Source organism: Erythrolamprus reginae, chromosome 7, assembly GCF_031021105.1.
Source record: "Erythrolamprus reginae isolate rEryReg1 chromosome 7, rEryReg1.hap1, whole genome shotgun sequence".
NCBI classification, from domain to species: domain Eukaryota; kingdom Metazoa; phylum Chordata; class Lepidosauria; order Squamata; family Dipsadidae; genus Erythrolamprus; species Erythrolamprus reginae.
In genome coordinates this window covers 2,550,521-2,568,722 of record NC_091956.1, presented here as the reverse complement: position 1 = coordinate 2,568,722, position 18,202 = coordinate 2,550,521, and the positions used below count along the sequence as shown (strand labels likewise).

Sequence of the window (18,202 nt, the reverse complement as noted above, 5' to 3'; positions counted from 1 at the left end):
ACTTTGGACATCTCAAATTAGGGAGCAATTTGGAATGACTCGTTTGGGGGTTGAAGACCCCCATTTGGGATTTCTGATGTTGACGAAATGTTTATTGGGGGGTGGAAAGGTTGTGATAGCGTGTGAGACCAGAAAAAGGGGCCACGGGACAATGGTTAGGTCAATATTTTTCAAACCTGGGTCCTCTTAAGATCTGCGGACTTCAACTCCCAGAATTCCCCACCCAACAGGTGGGCGGGTGTGTCAGGTTTGTGTATATGTGGGGTTTTTTTTTAGTGTGTCCTTACTTTGCAAATTTAGCATTGTAGAGAAAAGGGGAAAAATACTTGTGCAGTTTAGAGTTTATTAGAGTTGGAAGGGACCTTGTAGGTCATCTAGTAGGTCATTCTAGATCAGGGGCGGGCAATTAATTTTGCCATGGGGGCCGCGTGAGAAATTGGGATGGTTTTAGAGGGCCGGATTAATATAATTAACTCAGTTCTACCCAATACTGTATATTATTGGGCAGAACTGAGTTAATTATATTTTAATTATAAATTATAATTATATTATATTAATTATATATAATTATATATTATATATTATAATTATAAATTAATTGCCCACCCCTTCCTTCCTTCCTTCCTTCCTTCCTTCCTTCCTTCCTTCCTTCCTTCCTTCCTTCCTTCCTTCCTTCCTTCCTTCCTCCATTTCTCCTTCCTTCATTCCTTCCTTCCTCCCTTCCTCCCTCCCTCCATTTCTCCTTCCTTCCTCCATTTCTCCTTCCTCCCTCCCTCCCTCCATTTCTCCTTCCTTCCTCCATTTCTCCTTCCTTCCTTCCTCCATTTCTCTTTCCTTCCTTCCTTCCTCCATTTCTCCTTCCTTCCTTTCTCCATTTCTCCTTCCTTCCTTCCTTCCTCCATTTCTCCTTCCTTCCTTCATTCCTCCATTTCTCCTTTTTCCTTCCTCCCTCCCTCCATTTCTCCTTCCTTCCTTCCTTCCTTCCTTCCTTCCTTCATTTCTCCTTCCTTCCTTCCAACCTTCACGGGCCAGTCACAGACAGCGGGGCGGGCCGCATCTGGCCCCCGGGGCCGCACTTTGCCTAGGTCTGTTCTAGATGATACCAAACAGGCAGGAATAGCAAGACTCCAGAAGACAGGCACAAAATACAGAAGGATCTTGACAGACTTGAACAATGGGCGCTATCTAACAAAATGAAATTCAGTGGTGAAAAATGTCAGGTCTACATTTAGGAAAGGAAAACAAAACGCACAGGAACAATCTATGTGGTACATTGCTCAACAGTAATAAATGTGAGAGGGATCTTGGAGTCCTGGTGGACAACCATTTAAATGTGAGCCAGCCGTATGCAGCAGCTGCCAAAAAAGCCAACACAGTCCTAGGCTGCATCAACCGAGGGAGAGAATCAAGATCACGTGAAGTGTTAATACTACTTTATAAGGCCTTGGTGAGGCCACACTTGGAATCCGGCACTCAGTTTTGGTCGCCACGATGCAAAAAGGATGTGGAGACTCTAGAAAGAGTGCAGAGAAGAGCAACAAAGAGGATGAGGGGACTGGAGGCTGAAACATGAAGAATGGTTGCAGGAACTGGGCATGGCTGGTTTAATGGAAAGAAAGGACCAGGGGAGACAGGATAGCAGACTTCCAATATCTCAGGGGTCGCCACAAAGGAGTCAAGCTATTTTCCAAAGCTCCATTTCCGTTTTTGCACCTTTTCCAGTTCCATTATCTCCTCCTTGAGGTGCGGTGACCAGAACTGTATGCCGCACCTCTCCGAAGACTCGGAGCGGCTCACAACAAACAATACACAGTGTACACATCCAGATGTTTAAAAAACAGTTTTGAAAACCCTTATAATAAAAAGCAATCATACAACCCAAACAAACCATACATAAACCATAATAGCTGAGGGGGTATATCAATTTCCCCATGCCTGGCAACATAGGTGGGTTTTCAGGAGCTTACGAAATGGGCAAAAAACCCGGCCAATTTTTCACCAAAAATTGTTAACTTTTTCTTATGGACCAGAATAATTACTTTAATTATGAAAAGCAAAACTTTAAAGCAGCATAATTCAATTCAATTTATTAGATTTGTATGCCGCCCCTCTCTGAAGACTTGGAGCGTCTCACAACAACAATGATATAATGATATATATATATATATATATCATTCAAGTGCAATAAATTGATTCACATTCCAGGTTAGCTTTATATTATTTCATCTATATCCATGAAAAAATGGTTTAATGGTGGACAGAATCACAAGAAAGAGGGAGATGGAGAGAGAGAGAGAAAAGAGAAAGAAAAGACTCGTTCGTGAATGTTTACAGAGAGGAAACCAGTCTTTACATGTTGTCAGCTCACCAGATTTGACAGAGCTTCCCAGATGTTCATTTTTGCAAAATAAATGGGTGAAAAACACCCAATTTTTTTTTTTGCAAAACCGGGACTGTTTTCACCCTCTGCTTACCCCGCTAGCATGACTGGAGGAGGGATCCTGGGAGTTGAGGTCCACAAGTCTTAAAGCTGCCAGGTTTGACGTTTGTAAAAAAGTGTAGGTGATTGTAAACAGTATTCTGCTACACTGGTATTTTAATAATAGTCCTCCGGGGATTGAGTGGCATATAAATTAAACGAACGAACAAGCAAAGAAATAAATAAAATAATATATTACTACACCACTTAGTTCAGAATAATTTTTCCCATGTTTTCCTCCTCTAAAATCAAGGTGTGTCTTATACTCCGAAAAATAGGCATATCTTTGGTTTTACTTACAGGTACCCAGCAGGTGAAACTTGGCTTAATGCCGGTAACTGTTGTTTTATTATTGGATTGTCACATGCTGTTTTTATCATTGTTGTTAGCCGCCCCGAGTCTACGGAGAGGGGCGGCATACAAATCCAATAAATAATAATAATATTATTATTATTATTATTATTATTATTATTATTATTAATTGTGAAAGGGATCTTGGAGGCCTAGTGGACAATCCCTTCAATAAGAGCTAGCAAAAAAAGGCATACACAGAACCCAGTCCACCTGAGTTCGGTTCCAAATTTCAGTTGGAGGGGGAGACACACGAATCATGGAGACTGCTGACACTCAAAATATTACATGGGGTAAAACCCGAACTCAGAACAATCTACATACATATACCCGTGAAAATCTGCAAAAACATTTGTGTGTGTGTGTGTGTTTTTTCGTAGATTTTCACGGGTATATATGTAGATTGCTCTGAGTTCGGGTTTTACCCCGTGTAATATTTTGAGTGTTTATATATATATTATTCTTATTATTTATTAGATTTGTATGCCGCCCCTCTCTGAAGACTTGGAGCGGCTCACAACAACAATGAAAGCTTTATATTATTTCATCTATATCCATGAAAAAATGGTTTAATGGTGGACAGAATCACAAGAAAGAGGGAGATGGAGAGAGAAAAAAAGACAGAAAGAAAGAAAAAAAAGAAAGAAATGGAGGGAGGGAGAGAGAGACAGAAAGAGAGAAAAACATAGAAACATAGAAGACTGACAGCAGAAAAAGACCTCCTGGTCCATCTAGTCTGCCCTTATACTATTTCTTGTATTTTAGGATGGATATATGTTTATCCCAGGCATGTTTAAATTCAGCTCCTGTGGATTTACCAACCACATCTGCTGGAAGTTTGTTCCAAGCATCTACTGCTTTTTCAGTAAAATAATATGTTCTCAACGTTGCTTCTGATCTTTCCCCCAACTAATCTCAGATTGTGCCCCCTTGTTCTTGTGTTCACTTTCCTATTAAAAACACTTCCCTCCTGGACCTTATTTCAGGAGAGAAAGAGAGAAATAAAAGAAAGAAAGAAAGAAAGAAAAAGAAAGGGAGGGAGAAACAAAGAAAAATGAAAGAAAAAAGAAAGGAAAGAGAAAGAAAAAAGAAGGGAGGGAGGGAGGGAGAGATGGAAAGAGAAATAAAAGAAAAAAGAGGAAAGAGCAAAAGAAAGAAAGAAAAAGAATGAAAGGGAGGGAGGGAGAGACAGAAAGAAAAGAAAAAAGGGGGGGAAAAAGAAGGAAAGAATGAAAGAAAGGGAGAGAGAAAGAGAAATAAAAGAAAAAAGAAAGGAAAGAAAGAAAAAGAAGGAAAGAATGAAAGAAAGGGAGAGAGAAAGAAAAGAAAAAAGAAAGGAAAGAAAGAAAGAAAAAGAAGGAAAGGGAGAGACAGAAAGAGAAATAAAAGAAAAAGAAAGGAAAGAATGAAAGAGAAAAAGAAGGAAAGGGGGAGGGAGAGAGAAATAATAGAAAAAGGAAAGAAAGAAAAAGAAGGGAGGGAGAGACAGAGAGAGAGAGAAATAAAAAAGAAAGAAAGACAGGGAAGGAAAGAAAGGGTGGGAGGGAGAATTATATCCTCTGGGCTTTGAATTTGAGCCTGTGTTCTGATTGGTTGTCAGGCTCCCATGGGGCAATGCAGGGGTAACAATGTCGGTTGTCTTTGGAGTCCCAGGCCTGGTTGAGCCTGATGGGAAATGCAATCTCTCCAGGCGCCATGTGGTGAGTTGGATTGCTAGATGGGGAGCAGAGAGGGCTCATCCTACCTCGGTGGTGCAATGGTTAGAGTACAGTACTGCAAACTGCCTCTGCTGATCACCAGCTGCCCCCAGTTTGGCAGATCGAATCTCAGTAGGCTCCAGGTTGACTCAGCCTTCCCTCCTTCCAAGGTGGGTCAAATGAGGACCCAGATTGTTGGGGGCAATCTATGCTTGCTCTCTGCAAACCGCTTAGAGAGGGCTGCAAAAGCCCTGTCTATAAGTCTAAATGCGAATGCTATGGCTACCTTTGCTGGACCTTGGGTGGAGGGCATTTGCTTATGAATAGAGCTAGCTATCTCTTTATATCTTAAGTCCGGTGGGCTATTGAGGAGGGTGGAGGACTATTAAGTGTGGGTGCTTTTGAAAACTCCCCCCCTCCAAAAAAGTCATGTTTCTCAATTTTTTATTGCATCCGATTTATAATGTCTTTTTTTAAAAAGGACGTGGAGATTCTAGAAATTATTTATTTTATTTATTTCTTTATTTTGTCCAATATATAATACACATTGAAGAGAAAGATATGTAATAATATAAGTAAAGAAAAGAATAGAATAGAAGATATAAATTAGAGTGGAGAGAAGAGTAACAAAGAGGATTAGGGCACTGGAGGATAACATAGAAACATAGAAGATTGACCGCAGAAAAAGACCCCATGGTCCATCTAGTCTGCCCTTATACTATTTCCTGTATTTTATCTTACAATGGATGTATGTTTATCCCAGGCATGTTTAAATTCAGTTACTGTGGATTTATCAACCACGTCTGCTGGAAGTTTGTTCCAAGCATCTACTACTCTTTCAGTCAAATAATATTTTCTCATGTTGCTTTTGATCTTTCCCCCAACTAACTTCAGATTGTGTCCCCTTGTTCTTGTGTTCACTTTCCTATTAAAAACACTTCCCTCCTGAACCTTATTTAACCCTTTCACATATTTAAATGTTTCGATCATGTCCCGCCTTTCCCTTCTGTCCTCCAGACTATACAGATGGAGTCCATGAAGTCTTTCCTGATACGTTTTATGCTTAAGACCTTCCACCATTCTTGTAGCCCGTCTTTGGACCCGTTCAATTTTGTCAGTATCTTTTTGTAGGTGAGGTCTCCAGAACAGTATTCCAAATGTGGTCTCACCAGCGCTCTATATAAGGGGATCCCAATCTCCCTCTTCCTGCTTGTTATACCTCTAGCTATGCAGCCAAGCATCCTACTTGCTTTTCCTACTGCCCGACCACACTGCTCACCTGTTTTGAGACTGTCAGAAATCACGACCCCTAAATCCTTTTCTTCTGAAGTTTTTGCTAACACAGAACTGCCAATACAATACTCAGATTGAGGATTCCTTTTCCCCAAGTGCATTATTTTACATTTGGAAACATTAAACTGCAGTTTCCATTGCTTTGACCATTTATCTAGTAAAGCTAAATCATTTGCCATATTACAGACCCCTCCAGGAATATCAACCCTATTGCACACTTTAGAGTCATTGGCAAATAGGCAAACCTTCCCTACCAGACCTTCCCCTATGTCAATCATAACATATTAAAAAGAATAGGACCCAGAACAGACCCTTGTGGCACACTGCTTGTAACCTGTCTCTACTCAGAATACTCAAAGCACATTGCATAACCCATGTGTCTGGAACGGCATAGGATCTCCTGCCTGAGTAGCGGGTTGGACTAGAGGACCTCCAGGGTCCCTTTCCAATTCTGTTTAAAAGATGGAGGGGCTCCTCCCCAGAGCTTTCTTCCTTGTGTGAAATTCGGAAAGGAAGATTGCCCTCGTAGATCTCCTCCCTGGGGGATTTATTGAGGGAATCCGGCGCCTCCCTGGATCTCCCTGAGGGGATCCCTATTCTTTGATGAAGCCTGTGTGATGGGCAATTGCGAGGAGGAAGAGTGGCGGCAGATCAAAGCCCTTTGAGCATCCCACAAGGGGACCCTTGGACCACCTCCAGGACTTTAAAATGCATTTTTTAAAATCTGGACCTTCTGATGCTCCCAGAACTCTTGCTCGTTCTGCAAAGCGGGTCCCTTAGCAGCCAAACCGGATTCAAGGACGTTCGGCGTGAGAAAAATGAGATTGCAAAAAAAAAACCCCACAACACATTGTTCACTTCACTTCCGCCCCTTACCCGCTTATCAAATGTATTTTATGTTTAAACTTGCCTTCAAAGGTTTTTCTCCCAACTTGGCCATATATCTGATATCTCTTTTTTGGGAGGGATATTTTATTTTTAATTTTTCTCCAGCTTAAAATAAAACAACCTGAATTTAAAAAACACACAACATCAATGCCTAACAATATATGTATATTAAACTTTCTTATCTAATAAATGCTTAAGGAATCCAGAGCAAGATACCATGGTCTTTCGAGACCGAAGGATGCCAATGGAAAATATTTAGCATTCTTTTTCCATTTAAACAATCTTAACTACATACATAGAAACATAGAAGACTGACGGCAGAAAAAGACCTCATGGTCCATCTAGTCTGCCCTTATACTATTTCCTGTGTTTTATCTTAGGATGGATCTATGTTTATCCCAGGCATGTTTAAGTTCAGTTACTGTGGATTTAACAACCACGTCTGCTGGAAGTTTGTTCCAAGGATCTACTACTCTTTCAATCAAATAATATTTTCTCATGTTGCTTTTGATCTTTCTCCCAACTAACATCAGATCGTGTCCCCTTGTTCTTGTGTTCACATCCCTCCAACATTTAACCCATGTCTGTCTGTCTGTCTATCCTCTATCCATCTATCTAATCTCTCCATCCATCCATCCATCCATCCATCCATCCATCCATCCATCCATCATCTATCTAATCTCTCTCTCTCTCTCTCTCTCTCTCTATCTATCTATCTAATCTCTCTATCCATCTATCTAATCTATGCATTCATCCATCTAATCTAATCTATCCATCCATCCATCCTCCCACCCACTCACCCATCTCTCTCTCTCTCTCTCTCTCTCTCTCTCTCTCATCTATCTATCTAATCTCTCTCTCTCTCTCTCTCTCTCTCTCTAGGTTTAGAAAGCTTAGAACTACATTACCTTCAACACGACCTAAGCTTAGCCCATAGAATCATCTGCTACAACGACCTTCCTGTTAACGACTTCAGCTTCAACCACAACAACGCACGAGCACACAACTGATACAAACTTAAAGTAAACCGCTCCGAACTGGACCGCAGGAAATACAAGTTTAGTAACTGAGTAGTTGACGCATGGAACTCCCCACCAGTAGTATCATCAACTCACCCCAAAAACGTTACCCTTAGACTCTCCACCGTTGACCTCTCCCTATTCCTAAGAGGTCAGTAAGGGGCGTGCATAAGTGCACCAGCGTGCCTTCTGTCCCCTGTCCTAATGTTTGTATTTTACTAGAATCATGTATATAAATATTGTTGCATCTTTGTATACCACCAATATGTACTTGACAAAACAATAATGTTTATTTATTTTATTTTATTTATTCTTTGTCCAATACACAGTACATATGGAAGAGAATAGACATTGAGTAATATATATAAAGATAATATGTAAAATAGAAGAGAAAATATTTGAGAGGAAGAGAATATATATGATAGGTGAAAGAAAGGAAAGACAATTGGACAGGGGACGAAAGGCACACCAGTGCACTTATGTACGCCCCTTACTGGCCTCTTAGGAACCTGGAGAGGTCAATTGTGGAGAGTCTAAGGGAGAAATGTTGGGGGTTAGGGGTTGACACAATTGAGTCCGGCAATGAGTTCCACGCTTCGACAACTCGTCACGTTTTTTACAGTCAAGTTTGGAGCGGTTAATATTAAGTTTGAATCTGTTGCGTGCTCTTGTGTTGTTGCGGTTGAAGCTGAAGTAGTCGTTGACCGGAAGGACGTTGCAGCATATGATCTTGTGGGCAATACTTAAATCGTGTTTTAGGCGCCGTAGTTCTAAGCTTTCTAGGCAGAATAAAATAAATAAAAATGAATACTCCATCCCATCCTATCCATTCTATATTCCATTCCATTCCACTCCATTCCTCGTTTTTACTTCTATCTTTTACTGTCTGCTCTACTCTACTCTAACCAGAGTTTAAAAGGCGATTTGCTTATCTTTGAGGTTCCTAGTCCCTGTGACCTCCCTCCTCCCTTCTCTACCTCCCTTCCCTCAACCCTTCCATTCCTCCCACGGTTAGTGGTGGCCAAGTGGCTGATAAGGTTGGAGCTTTTCCAAGCTGCAGAGATGCTGCAGGGGCTGGAAGGGGTTAACCCCAACCGACCCTGGTTTAATTGACAGCTGGACCCACAGCTGCAACCTTTTGGCATCCAGGATAATGGGATGGGGGAGTGGAGGGTGGGAGGTGGAAGTCTATAAAGGCCACCAGCTGTAGCTCCAGGGTGGGTGGGACCAGGAGCTACTGTTGAGGAGCCCTTTCATGTGCCACCGGTTGCAGGTAGTTACAAGAACTCTGTTTCAATCATGGTTTGGGGATTTAAAATTGGTATTTTTAGTTTTTACTTTTTATGGGACCAGGGGTTAGAGTAGATTATCTCTGGGTATATGTGACATCCACTTAGATTAGAGTTATTATATACATAGAAACGATAGAACAAAAATAATTTTAGATTGCTAGTTTTAAAAATTTGTTGTTAAATTGTTAAATACGAGATAAGCTAGGATGGCAAGCTCTCAGGGAGAGGCAAAGAGGAAGTAGAAATGAGGAGGAGTAAAGTAGAAGGAGAGAAGGAGTAAAAAGTTAGGAGATGGAGAGAAGGGCGTGTAACGGAAAGAAGGAAAACAGACTGATGGATAAGAGTTGCAAATAGGTGCAAAATAAGTTTGATTTTTGACTGCTTGATTGAATTAAAAATGTATGCATATGCACGTTACTGATATATCTTAAGGTATGTGTATTTTTTTTTTAAAAAAATCTTTATTAAATATATATATACACTGCTCAAAAAAAATAAAGGGAACACTCAAAGAACACATCCTAGATCTGAATGAATGAAATATTCTCATTGAGTATTTCATTTGCACAACTATCCTATTTGCACAACAGCCTGTGAAATTGACTGTCAATCACTGTTGCTTCCCCTGGAAGTTTGATTTTATAGAAGTTTGATTTACTTGAAGTTATATTCTGTTTTTTAAGTGTTCCTTTTTTTTTTGAGCAGTGTATATAAAAGACAAACGCACCACATAACCAACAAATCTAATAAATAAATAACCAACACACACATAAAATTGAGTACATATACAAATCAGTATCAAATATTTGAATACAAAACATTTAACACATGTCAACCATCGAGGATCGTTTCCTACTGCCTATTTGTAATGTCAGATAAATATCCTAAGTACATATATAGTTTCCTTTTACAATCAAATGTTTAAATAAGTTACTTTCTATTTATCTTCATGTTTGTATTTAAGTAGTTTTAATGCTTCCTTTCATTCTCTTACTAGCTGTGTTTTGTTTTAACAACGATTTGTCTATTTATTTGGAGTTGTTGGCTTTAGGACTTGTAAGACCCCATATATCCCTTCATCATTTTTCTGAATCGTGGAATAACAAACCAATTATTATTGTTTTTGATTGTTTATAATTTGTATTGGGCATTTATTATAATTTTTGATATTATTTTTGGTTTAGTCAATTGTACCATCTGTCCCAGTTTTTTTAGAATTCTGTTTTTGTCTTATAACTCTAGTGTCACCTTTGTCATTTTTGCGCATTCTAATGTTTTACTGATTAGATTTAACAGTGATTGTTTTTAAAGGTATGTGTGTATTGATATTGACGCCTTTCATGGCATCGGACCAGATTATCTCCGGGACCGCCTTCTGCCGCATGAATCCCAGCGACCAGTTAGGTCCCACAGAGTTGGCCTTCTCCGGGTCCCATTGACTAAACAATGCCGTTTGGCGGGACCCAGGGGAAGAGCCTTCTCTGTGGCGGCCCCGGCCCTCTGGAACCAGCTCCCCCCCAGAGATCAGAGTTGCCCCCACCCTCCTTGCCTTTCGTAAGCTCCTTAAAACCCACCTCTGTCGTCAGGCATGGGGAACTGAGATATTCCCTTCCCCTAAGCTTATAAAAAATGTATGCATGGTATGACACTCAAAATATTACACGGGGCAAAACCCGAACTCAGAACAATCTACATATATATATATATGATGGTCTTGGTATATTCGGGTTTCTTCCCGTGTAGGATTTGGAGATTTCTGGCGACGTTTTGATGAGGTCCCACTCGTCATCTTCAGGCTGGTGTTTCTGTCCTTGTTCTAGGGCGAACACAGCGAGACCTGAGCTGCCTTCCTTCTATAAATACTGGTGGCTGGGTGTGGTTTGATGCTCAGCAATTGCCTGCTGTGTAGAAACTTCCTGGTGAGTCAGTGGGGTAATATCTGGGGTCGTTGATGTACCTGAGGTATGCTGATTAGTTAATGGTTGTAGATTAGGTGTGATATCCTGAGTAGTTGGAGCTTGCAGGCTACTTGATTGTTTTGCAATGTGTGTTCTGAGTCTGGTTTCAGTTTCTATGGCTGGGATACGTTTGAGGCTGGTTTCCAGATGTCTGGTAGGCGGGAGGTATCATCCCACTTGTTCGTATTTTGGGATGTTTTTCTATCTCAATGGCTTCCATGATTATTCTTTTGCTGTAGTGTTCTGTTTTGGAAATTAATTTAGTTCTGTCAAAATCAATTTCATGTCCTGTAGTTTTCCAACACTTCAAAACTTTATCTATCTATCTATCTATCTATCTATCTATCTATCTATCTATCTATCTATCTATCTATCTATCTATCCTGACATGCAACCCTATTCACTGCAGGGCCAACTGCAGCCCTCAGGCCTTGACCTATGCCCTACATACTGTACATGGCTGTGCTTGACACATAGGGTACAAATGTGCACCGTGCGCTTACAGTCTATGCTTAGTTTCCTGTGGAACACATCTGTGTGAAACCCAAAGGGGCCTGAAGACAGGAAAAGGGCCTGTTTTGATGGTGTATAGATAGGTCAGCCACCTGCTCTCTAGGCACATAGCTTCTTCACACATATTCCCACATGCTTAACCGCAGGTTCCTCTTCTGTTGTCACAAATCCTCCTTCTCTGTTGTATGACCTGGTTTCTTTTCGGTATCAGGAAACGCTGACTGCAATCAAAATGATTGGCTCATATCGTTGTGTGTGTTTTTTGTACCTCTTTGGAAATGTATAAGAACCCTGAAAAACAACCCAGGACTTGTTCAAATGCTCTTTGTTACCTCCTGAACCGTATGCAATAAACCTCTGTTACTTGATCTCCAAGTGGTCTCTGTTCCCTGACTGGTAGCGTATTTTTGTTGATACATTCTCTCTCTCTTTCTCTCTCTCTCATCCATCTATCTATCCATTATCTATCTATCTGTCTGTCTGTCTGTCTGTCTGTCTATCATCCATCTATCCATTATCTATCTATCTATCTATCTATCTATCTATCTATCTATCTATCTATCTATCTGTCTGTCTGTCTATCATCCCTCTATCCATTGTCTGTCTGTCTGTCTGTCTGTCTGTCTGTCTATCTATCATCTATCTATTTACCTATTATCATATTCTATCTATCTTCTATCTAATCTTTATTATCTATGCACCCTCCCACCCACCCACCCATCCATCTATCTATCATCTATCTATTTACCTATCACCTTCTATCTTCTATCTATCTGAGTCCTTCAGGATTGGGTGAAATAGAAGCTGAATTAATGAATGAATGAATTAATTAAATATCATCTATATTATCTATCTATCTATCTATCTATCTATCTATCTATCTATCTATCTATCTATCATCTTTTATATACTATCTTCTATCTACAGTATCTATAATCTATATCATCCATCCATCCACCCATCTATCTACCTACCTATCATTTTTTACCTTCTATCCACTATCTTCTACCTATGTAACATCTATATTATCCATCCATCCATCCATCCATCCATCCATCACAGGGATCCCCAAACTTGTCAACTTTAAGATGGCTCTGCTGGCTGGAGAACTCTGGGAGTTGAAGTCCACCAGGCTTAAATTGACCAAGTTTGGGGATCTGACTGACTGTAGTTAATTTCTGGTTTACAAGTCACCCATTGCTTCTTGGCGACAAGAAGCAATGGGTGCAAACTAATCAAGAAGAGAAGCGATTTAGAAATAAGGAGGGATTTCCTGACAGCACAATTAAACCGTGGAACAGCTTGCCACCAGAAGTTGTGAATGCTCCAACCATGGAAGTTTTAAAGAAGATATCTTCTGCCACACGAATCCCAGCGACCAGTTAGGTCCCACAGAGTTGGCCTTCTCCGGGTCCTGTCGACTAAACAATGTCATTTGGCAGGACCCAGGGAAGAGCCTTCTCTGTGGCGGCCCCAACACTCTGGAACCGGCTCCCCCCAGAGATTACAATTACCCCCACCCTCCTCGCCTTTCGTAAGCTTCTTAAAACCCACCACTGTCGTCAGGCATGGGGGAATTGAGATATTCCTTTCTCCCTAGGCCTTTACAATTTATGCATGGTATGTTTGTTTGTATGTTTGATTTTTAATAAGAGTTTTTAAATTATTTTAAATATTAGATTTGTCATATGCTGTTTTATTGTTGTTGTTAGCCGCCCCGAGTCTACGGAGAGGGGCGGCATACAAATTAATAAATAAATAAACCTGTGATTTGCTTAAACAACCACAGGGATTTACTTAACCACGTTTCCTTTGTGAATGTATATCCTTGATAACTCGGGGGTCACTCTGCACATTTCTTTACACAATTTGTGTTGTGGTTGAGGAAGACAATCAGCTTTGGGACTTGGGGACAATCCCTTTGAGAATGGGTTGCCTTCTCTTGCAGATCCTAAATTCCCCGGGTGCCGAAAACCACGTCACTCCTCTGAGATGCTCCGCTTGAATTCCACGGAGGTCCGTCAGCTGCTGCACAACAAGTTTGTGGTCATCTTAGGGGACTCAAGTAAGTACTTTGAAAGGCGGGAGAGCGCCAAGATTTTTTTTTTTAAGGCATCACAACTAGACTTGGTGCCTATCCATATCTCGGACCACAGCTTCCACCACAGCCATGGGAAAAGGGCCAGTTGCTCATTATGGGTTTGGGACTCCTTCAGGTCCAACGGCATCAGAAGGGGAAGCCTGGGGTCAGATCTACGAGGGCCGCCCAGAAAGTAATGCACCCATGTTTCTTTTTCTTCAACAATTATTTATTGAACACAATGAAACTTACACACAAGAAAGAAGGATGTTTCTTCTACGCTCCCTATTTTTCCACGTAATCTCCATCCCGTTCTATGGCCTTCCTCCAGTGAGACACACGGGCGTGTATGCCCTGTTGGTACCACTCCTTGTTCTGGTCAAGAAGCCATTTCTGCACTGTAATGGCCTCACCCAGCGACTAACCGTATTTCTGTTGACTGCAAATTCTCCATAAACTGTACACAAACGTTTGTGAATGTTCCCAACAGTTTTTTTTTCTCCGCAGTGAGAAATTCAGTGACGACACACTGCTTATAACATACATAACATAAGAGAACTTTGACATAAGGGCTCTTGCAAATGGGCAGACCCCCTGCCCATCATAAATGGGGTGGCGGGACGAGCTGCAATCCTCTTCTCTCTTTCTCCAGTCCAGCGATCGGTCTACAAGGATCTCATCCAGTTGCTCCAGAATAATTCTTTACTCACTTCGTCCCAAATGAAGTCTAAGGTAAATCGGCCATTGAGGTCTCCCGCTGCAGGTAACAGCTGTTTGGGGTGGGGTGGGGGGCTACAGATATAGATTAACAGTGTTGGAGAGGACCTTGGGAGGTCATATAATAATAATAATAATAATAATTTATTGGATTTGTATGCCACCTATTTCCATAGACTCGGGGCGGCCCAAACCCCCCCCCCCCCACTCCAGCATGGAGCCATATCGGAGGACACGCGAGACTTTACCATGTTTCAGTTCCAGCTGATTTTTGGCCTTGGGAAAAGGCCATTTCGTCCTTCGCTGAAGCCCCGGAGGCAAAAAAAATCCCCCAACGGGCAAAACCGGAAGTTCAAGAAAACACACTTCCTGTTTGCCGTTGTGCTGTTTTTTGCCCTCTGGAGGGTTCAGGGAAGCTTCCTGAAGCTCTGGAGTGCAAAAAACCCAGCACAACGGGCAAACCGGAAGTGCATTTTCTGAACTTCCTGTTTGCCCGTTGTGCTATTTTTTTGCCCTGTGGAGGGTTCAGGAAAGCTTCCAGAAGTCCTGGAGTGCCAAAAACAGCACAATGGGCAAACCGGAAGTGCATTTTCTGAACTTCCGGTTTGCCCGTAGTGCTGTTTTTTGCACTCCGGAGCTTCAGGAAGCTTTCCTGAACCCTCCGGGGTGCAAAAAAGTAGCACAGTGACAACCTTCTCTCTCTCTCTCTCTCTTTCTCCCTCCAGGGGGAATTAAGTTTTGAAAACGACCACTTAATTGAAGGGGGCGTGCTGGACGGCCTACACAACGGAACCCGTTATCGGGAGGTGCGCCAGTATCGAACGCGTTACCACCTCGTCCGCTTCTACTTCCTGACCCGGATCTATTCGGATTATTTTGAAAGCATCCTGCGTGATTTCGTGGCTGGCCCGCAACCGGATGTTTTGATCATCAATTCTTGCGTTTGGGATCTTTCCAGGTATTGCAGGGGATCCCCATCCTTGGCAGCGTTTAAGACTTGTGGACTTCAACTCCCAGAATCCCTCAGCCAAGTTGAAGTCGACAAGTCTTAAAAGTGGCCATGATTGGACACCCTCTTGACTTACATTGTGGATGCTGGTTTGTTCACGTCAAGCTGTAATGTGACTTGTAAACCAGAAATTAACTACAGGCAGTCCTCGACTTAAAGCAGATCCATTTAGTGACTGTTTAACATTACTCTTCTTAAAAACCTCCGATGATGGAACACCCATGACTTCTGGTGGCAAGCTGTTCCACTGACCAACCGCTCAAACTGTCAGGAAATTTCTCATTATTTCTAGGTTTCTTCTCTCCTTGATTGGTTTCCACCCATTGCTTCTTGTTCTAACTTCAGTGCTTTGGGGAATAATTTCACCCCCTCTTCTTTGTGGGAACCCCTGAGATATTGGAAGATTGGTATCATGTCTTCCCTGGTTCTTTTCGTTAGAATAGAATAAAATAGAATAGAATAAAATAGAATAGAATCGAGAATGGAATAGAATAGAATAGAATAGATATTGGCCATTAGCATGGTTTATTTATAGAGAGGTTATAAAGGTTGGTACTCAACCGATCCTGGTTATTTTTGTGTGTGTCTTTCTCCCGGAGCAGATACGGCTCGTCTTCCATGATGGAATACCGCAAGAACTTGGTGACAGCCTTCAACAAGTTGGACGCTGCGGTTCCACCTCCCTGTTTGATCATCTGGAACATGACCATGCCCTTAGGGTCCAGGATCAGAGGCGGCTTCCTTATACCAGAGGTAGGAGTAGAAATTCCCCAGTCTGGTCCTTGTATTCAAAGTGGTGTCTGAAGGGTAGACAACATCAGCATTGGCGGGGCTGTTCCGGGATCGTGGTTTGTTCCCGTTGCTCCTTAGGGTTTTCTGCAAGGGTTAGTAACCTGGTTAAGGGCACCTGGTATCAAGCGGGTGCAGAAATTGGTGAGAAATTAACATCTTGCTATGCCATCTGCAGAAGGCCTGATGTTGATGGGAACTTGGGAGGGGTGATTTAGAAACATAGAAACATAGAAGATTGATGGCAGAAAAAGACCTCATGGTCCATCTAGTCTGCCCTTATACTATTTCCTCTTTTTTTTTCTTAGGATGGATATATGTTTACCCCAGACCTGTTTCAATTCAGTGATTGTGGATTTACCAACCACATCCACTGGAAGTTTGTTCCAAGCATCTACTACTCTTTCAGTCAAATAATATTTTCGCACGTTGCTTCTGATCTTTCCCCCAACTAACCTCAGATTGTGCCCCCTTGTTCTTGTGTTCACTTTCCTGTCTATGCAGGGGATTGGACTAGAAGACTACCAAGGTCCCTTCCAACTCTGTTGTTGTTGATGATGTTGTTATTATTGTGTTGTTGTTGTTGCTGTTATTATTATTATTATCATTATTATTATCCGCTCCGAATCTTTGGAGAGGGGTGGCATACAAATCTAATAAATAATAATAATAATAATTAATAATAATAATAATAATAATAATAATTTATTATTATTATTATTACGGTATTATTATTATTATTATTATTATTATTATTATTATTATTATTATCCTCTCCGAGGCTTCAGAAAGGAGCAGCATACAAATCTAATATATTATTATTATTATTATTATTATTATTATTATTATTATCCGCTCCAAATCTTTGGAGAGGGGTGGCATACAAATCTAATAAATAATAATAATAATAATAATAATAATAATTTATTATTATTATTATTACAGTATTATTATTATTATTATTATTATTATTATTATTATTATTATTATTATCCTCTCCGAGGCTTCAGAAAGGAGCAGCATACAAATCTAATATATTATTATTATTATTATTATTATTATTATTATTATTATTATTATTATCCGCTCCAAATCTTTGGAGAGAGGTGGCATACAAATCTAATAAATAATAATAATTATTATAATTATTATTATTATTTATTATTATTATTTACGGTATTATTATTATTATCCTCTCCGAGGCTTCGGAAAGGAGCAGCATACAAATCTAATATATTATTATTGTTATTATTGTTGTTGTTGTTGTTGTTGTTGTTTTGCCCATGATTGTCTGCTGTCTCCTCCCAGCTGCAGCACCTGAGCCAGACTCTCCGACAGGACATCATTGAAGGCAACTTCTATGGGGCCACACTGGCTGCCCTCCATCTCTTTGACGTGGTGGACCTCCACTTCCACTTCCGCTTCGACATGGGCAACCGCATCAAGGACGGCATCCACTGGAACAACGTGGTGCATCGCCGGATCACCAACCTCCTCCTGACCCATCTGGCCGACGCCTGGGGGGTGGTGATCCCAGAGAAGGACCCTTGGGGGGGTGAGTATAGATCGAAGGGCCCCCGTCGACCCATTCCTCTGGCTTCTCTGGAATTCATGAGGGACCACTTCTGATCTCCAGAATCCCAATGGTGGATTCCCTTGGAGTAAACAGCGGAGAGTTCTGGTGAGGCCAACGACCACAATGGAGAGAGAGACCTCTTTCTCTCTCAACGTCTACTCAGTGGTTCCCATGTTGTGGTGGACCCCAACCATAAATCAAGCACCGATTCTCCCAACGGAGCTTTAAGCTGATTGGCAGGAAGGTCAGAGGGACACCCCCACGGTCAAGGCCCGATTGGTCGGATTGTAAAAAGATGTTCCAAGGCACCAGAATAGAAGCATGGGAAATTTGTCTTTTCCCAGGGTCTTAGGCAACCCCTGTGAAATGGTCGTTCAAACCCCAGGTTGAGAACCACTCGTCTACTAGTTTCTAGTCTATACTATAGTAACATGGATGATGTTACCTAGCTTGGTAGTGAAACGTCTGCAAGGAAACTCCCAAGCTCAGAGAACACCAAGAACAACAAAGTTGTCTTTCTCCTCCTCCTTCCTCTTCTTCT

General features: G+C 41.3%; 1 protein-coding gene across 6 annotated transcripts in view; it reads left to right on the top strand.

The window, feature by feature from the left end:
* Positions 1-18,202, top strand: part of PCED1A (PC-esterase domain containing 1A) — a 405,386-nt gene that overhangs the window by 381,709 nt on the left and 5,475 nt on the right. The window contains exons 1-7 of one of the 6 annotated variants that reach the window (XM_070756847.1): positions 4,444-4,530; positions 10,840-10,938; positions 13,439-13,555; positions 14,223-14,302; positions 15,013-15,245; positions 15,899-16,049; positions 17,394-17,640. In XM_070756847.1, coding sequence (XP_070612948.1) covers positions 13,483-13,555; positions 14,223-14,302; positions 15,013-15,245; positions 15,899-16,049; positions 17,394-17,640 — 784 coding nt within the window. In that variant the 5' untranslated portion in view covers positions 4,444-4,530; positions 10,840-10,938; positions 13,439-13,482. Of the gene's footprint in view, positions 1-4,415; positions 4,531-8,887; positions 9,001-10,839; positions 10,982-13,438; positions 13,556-14,222; positions 14,303-15,012; positions 15,246-15,898; positions 16,050-17,393; positions 17,641-18,202 lie in introns of those variants that run through there. The other 5 variants (XM_070756846.1, XM_070756844.1, XM_070756842.1 and 2 more) reach the window with 5 other exon arrangements.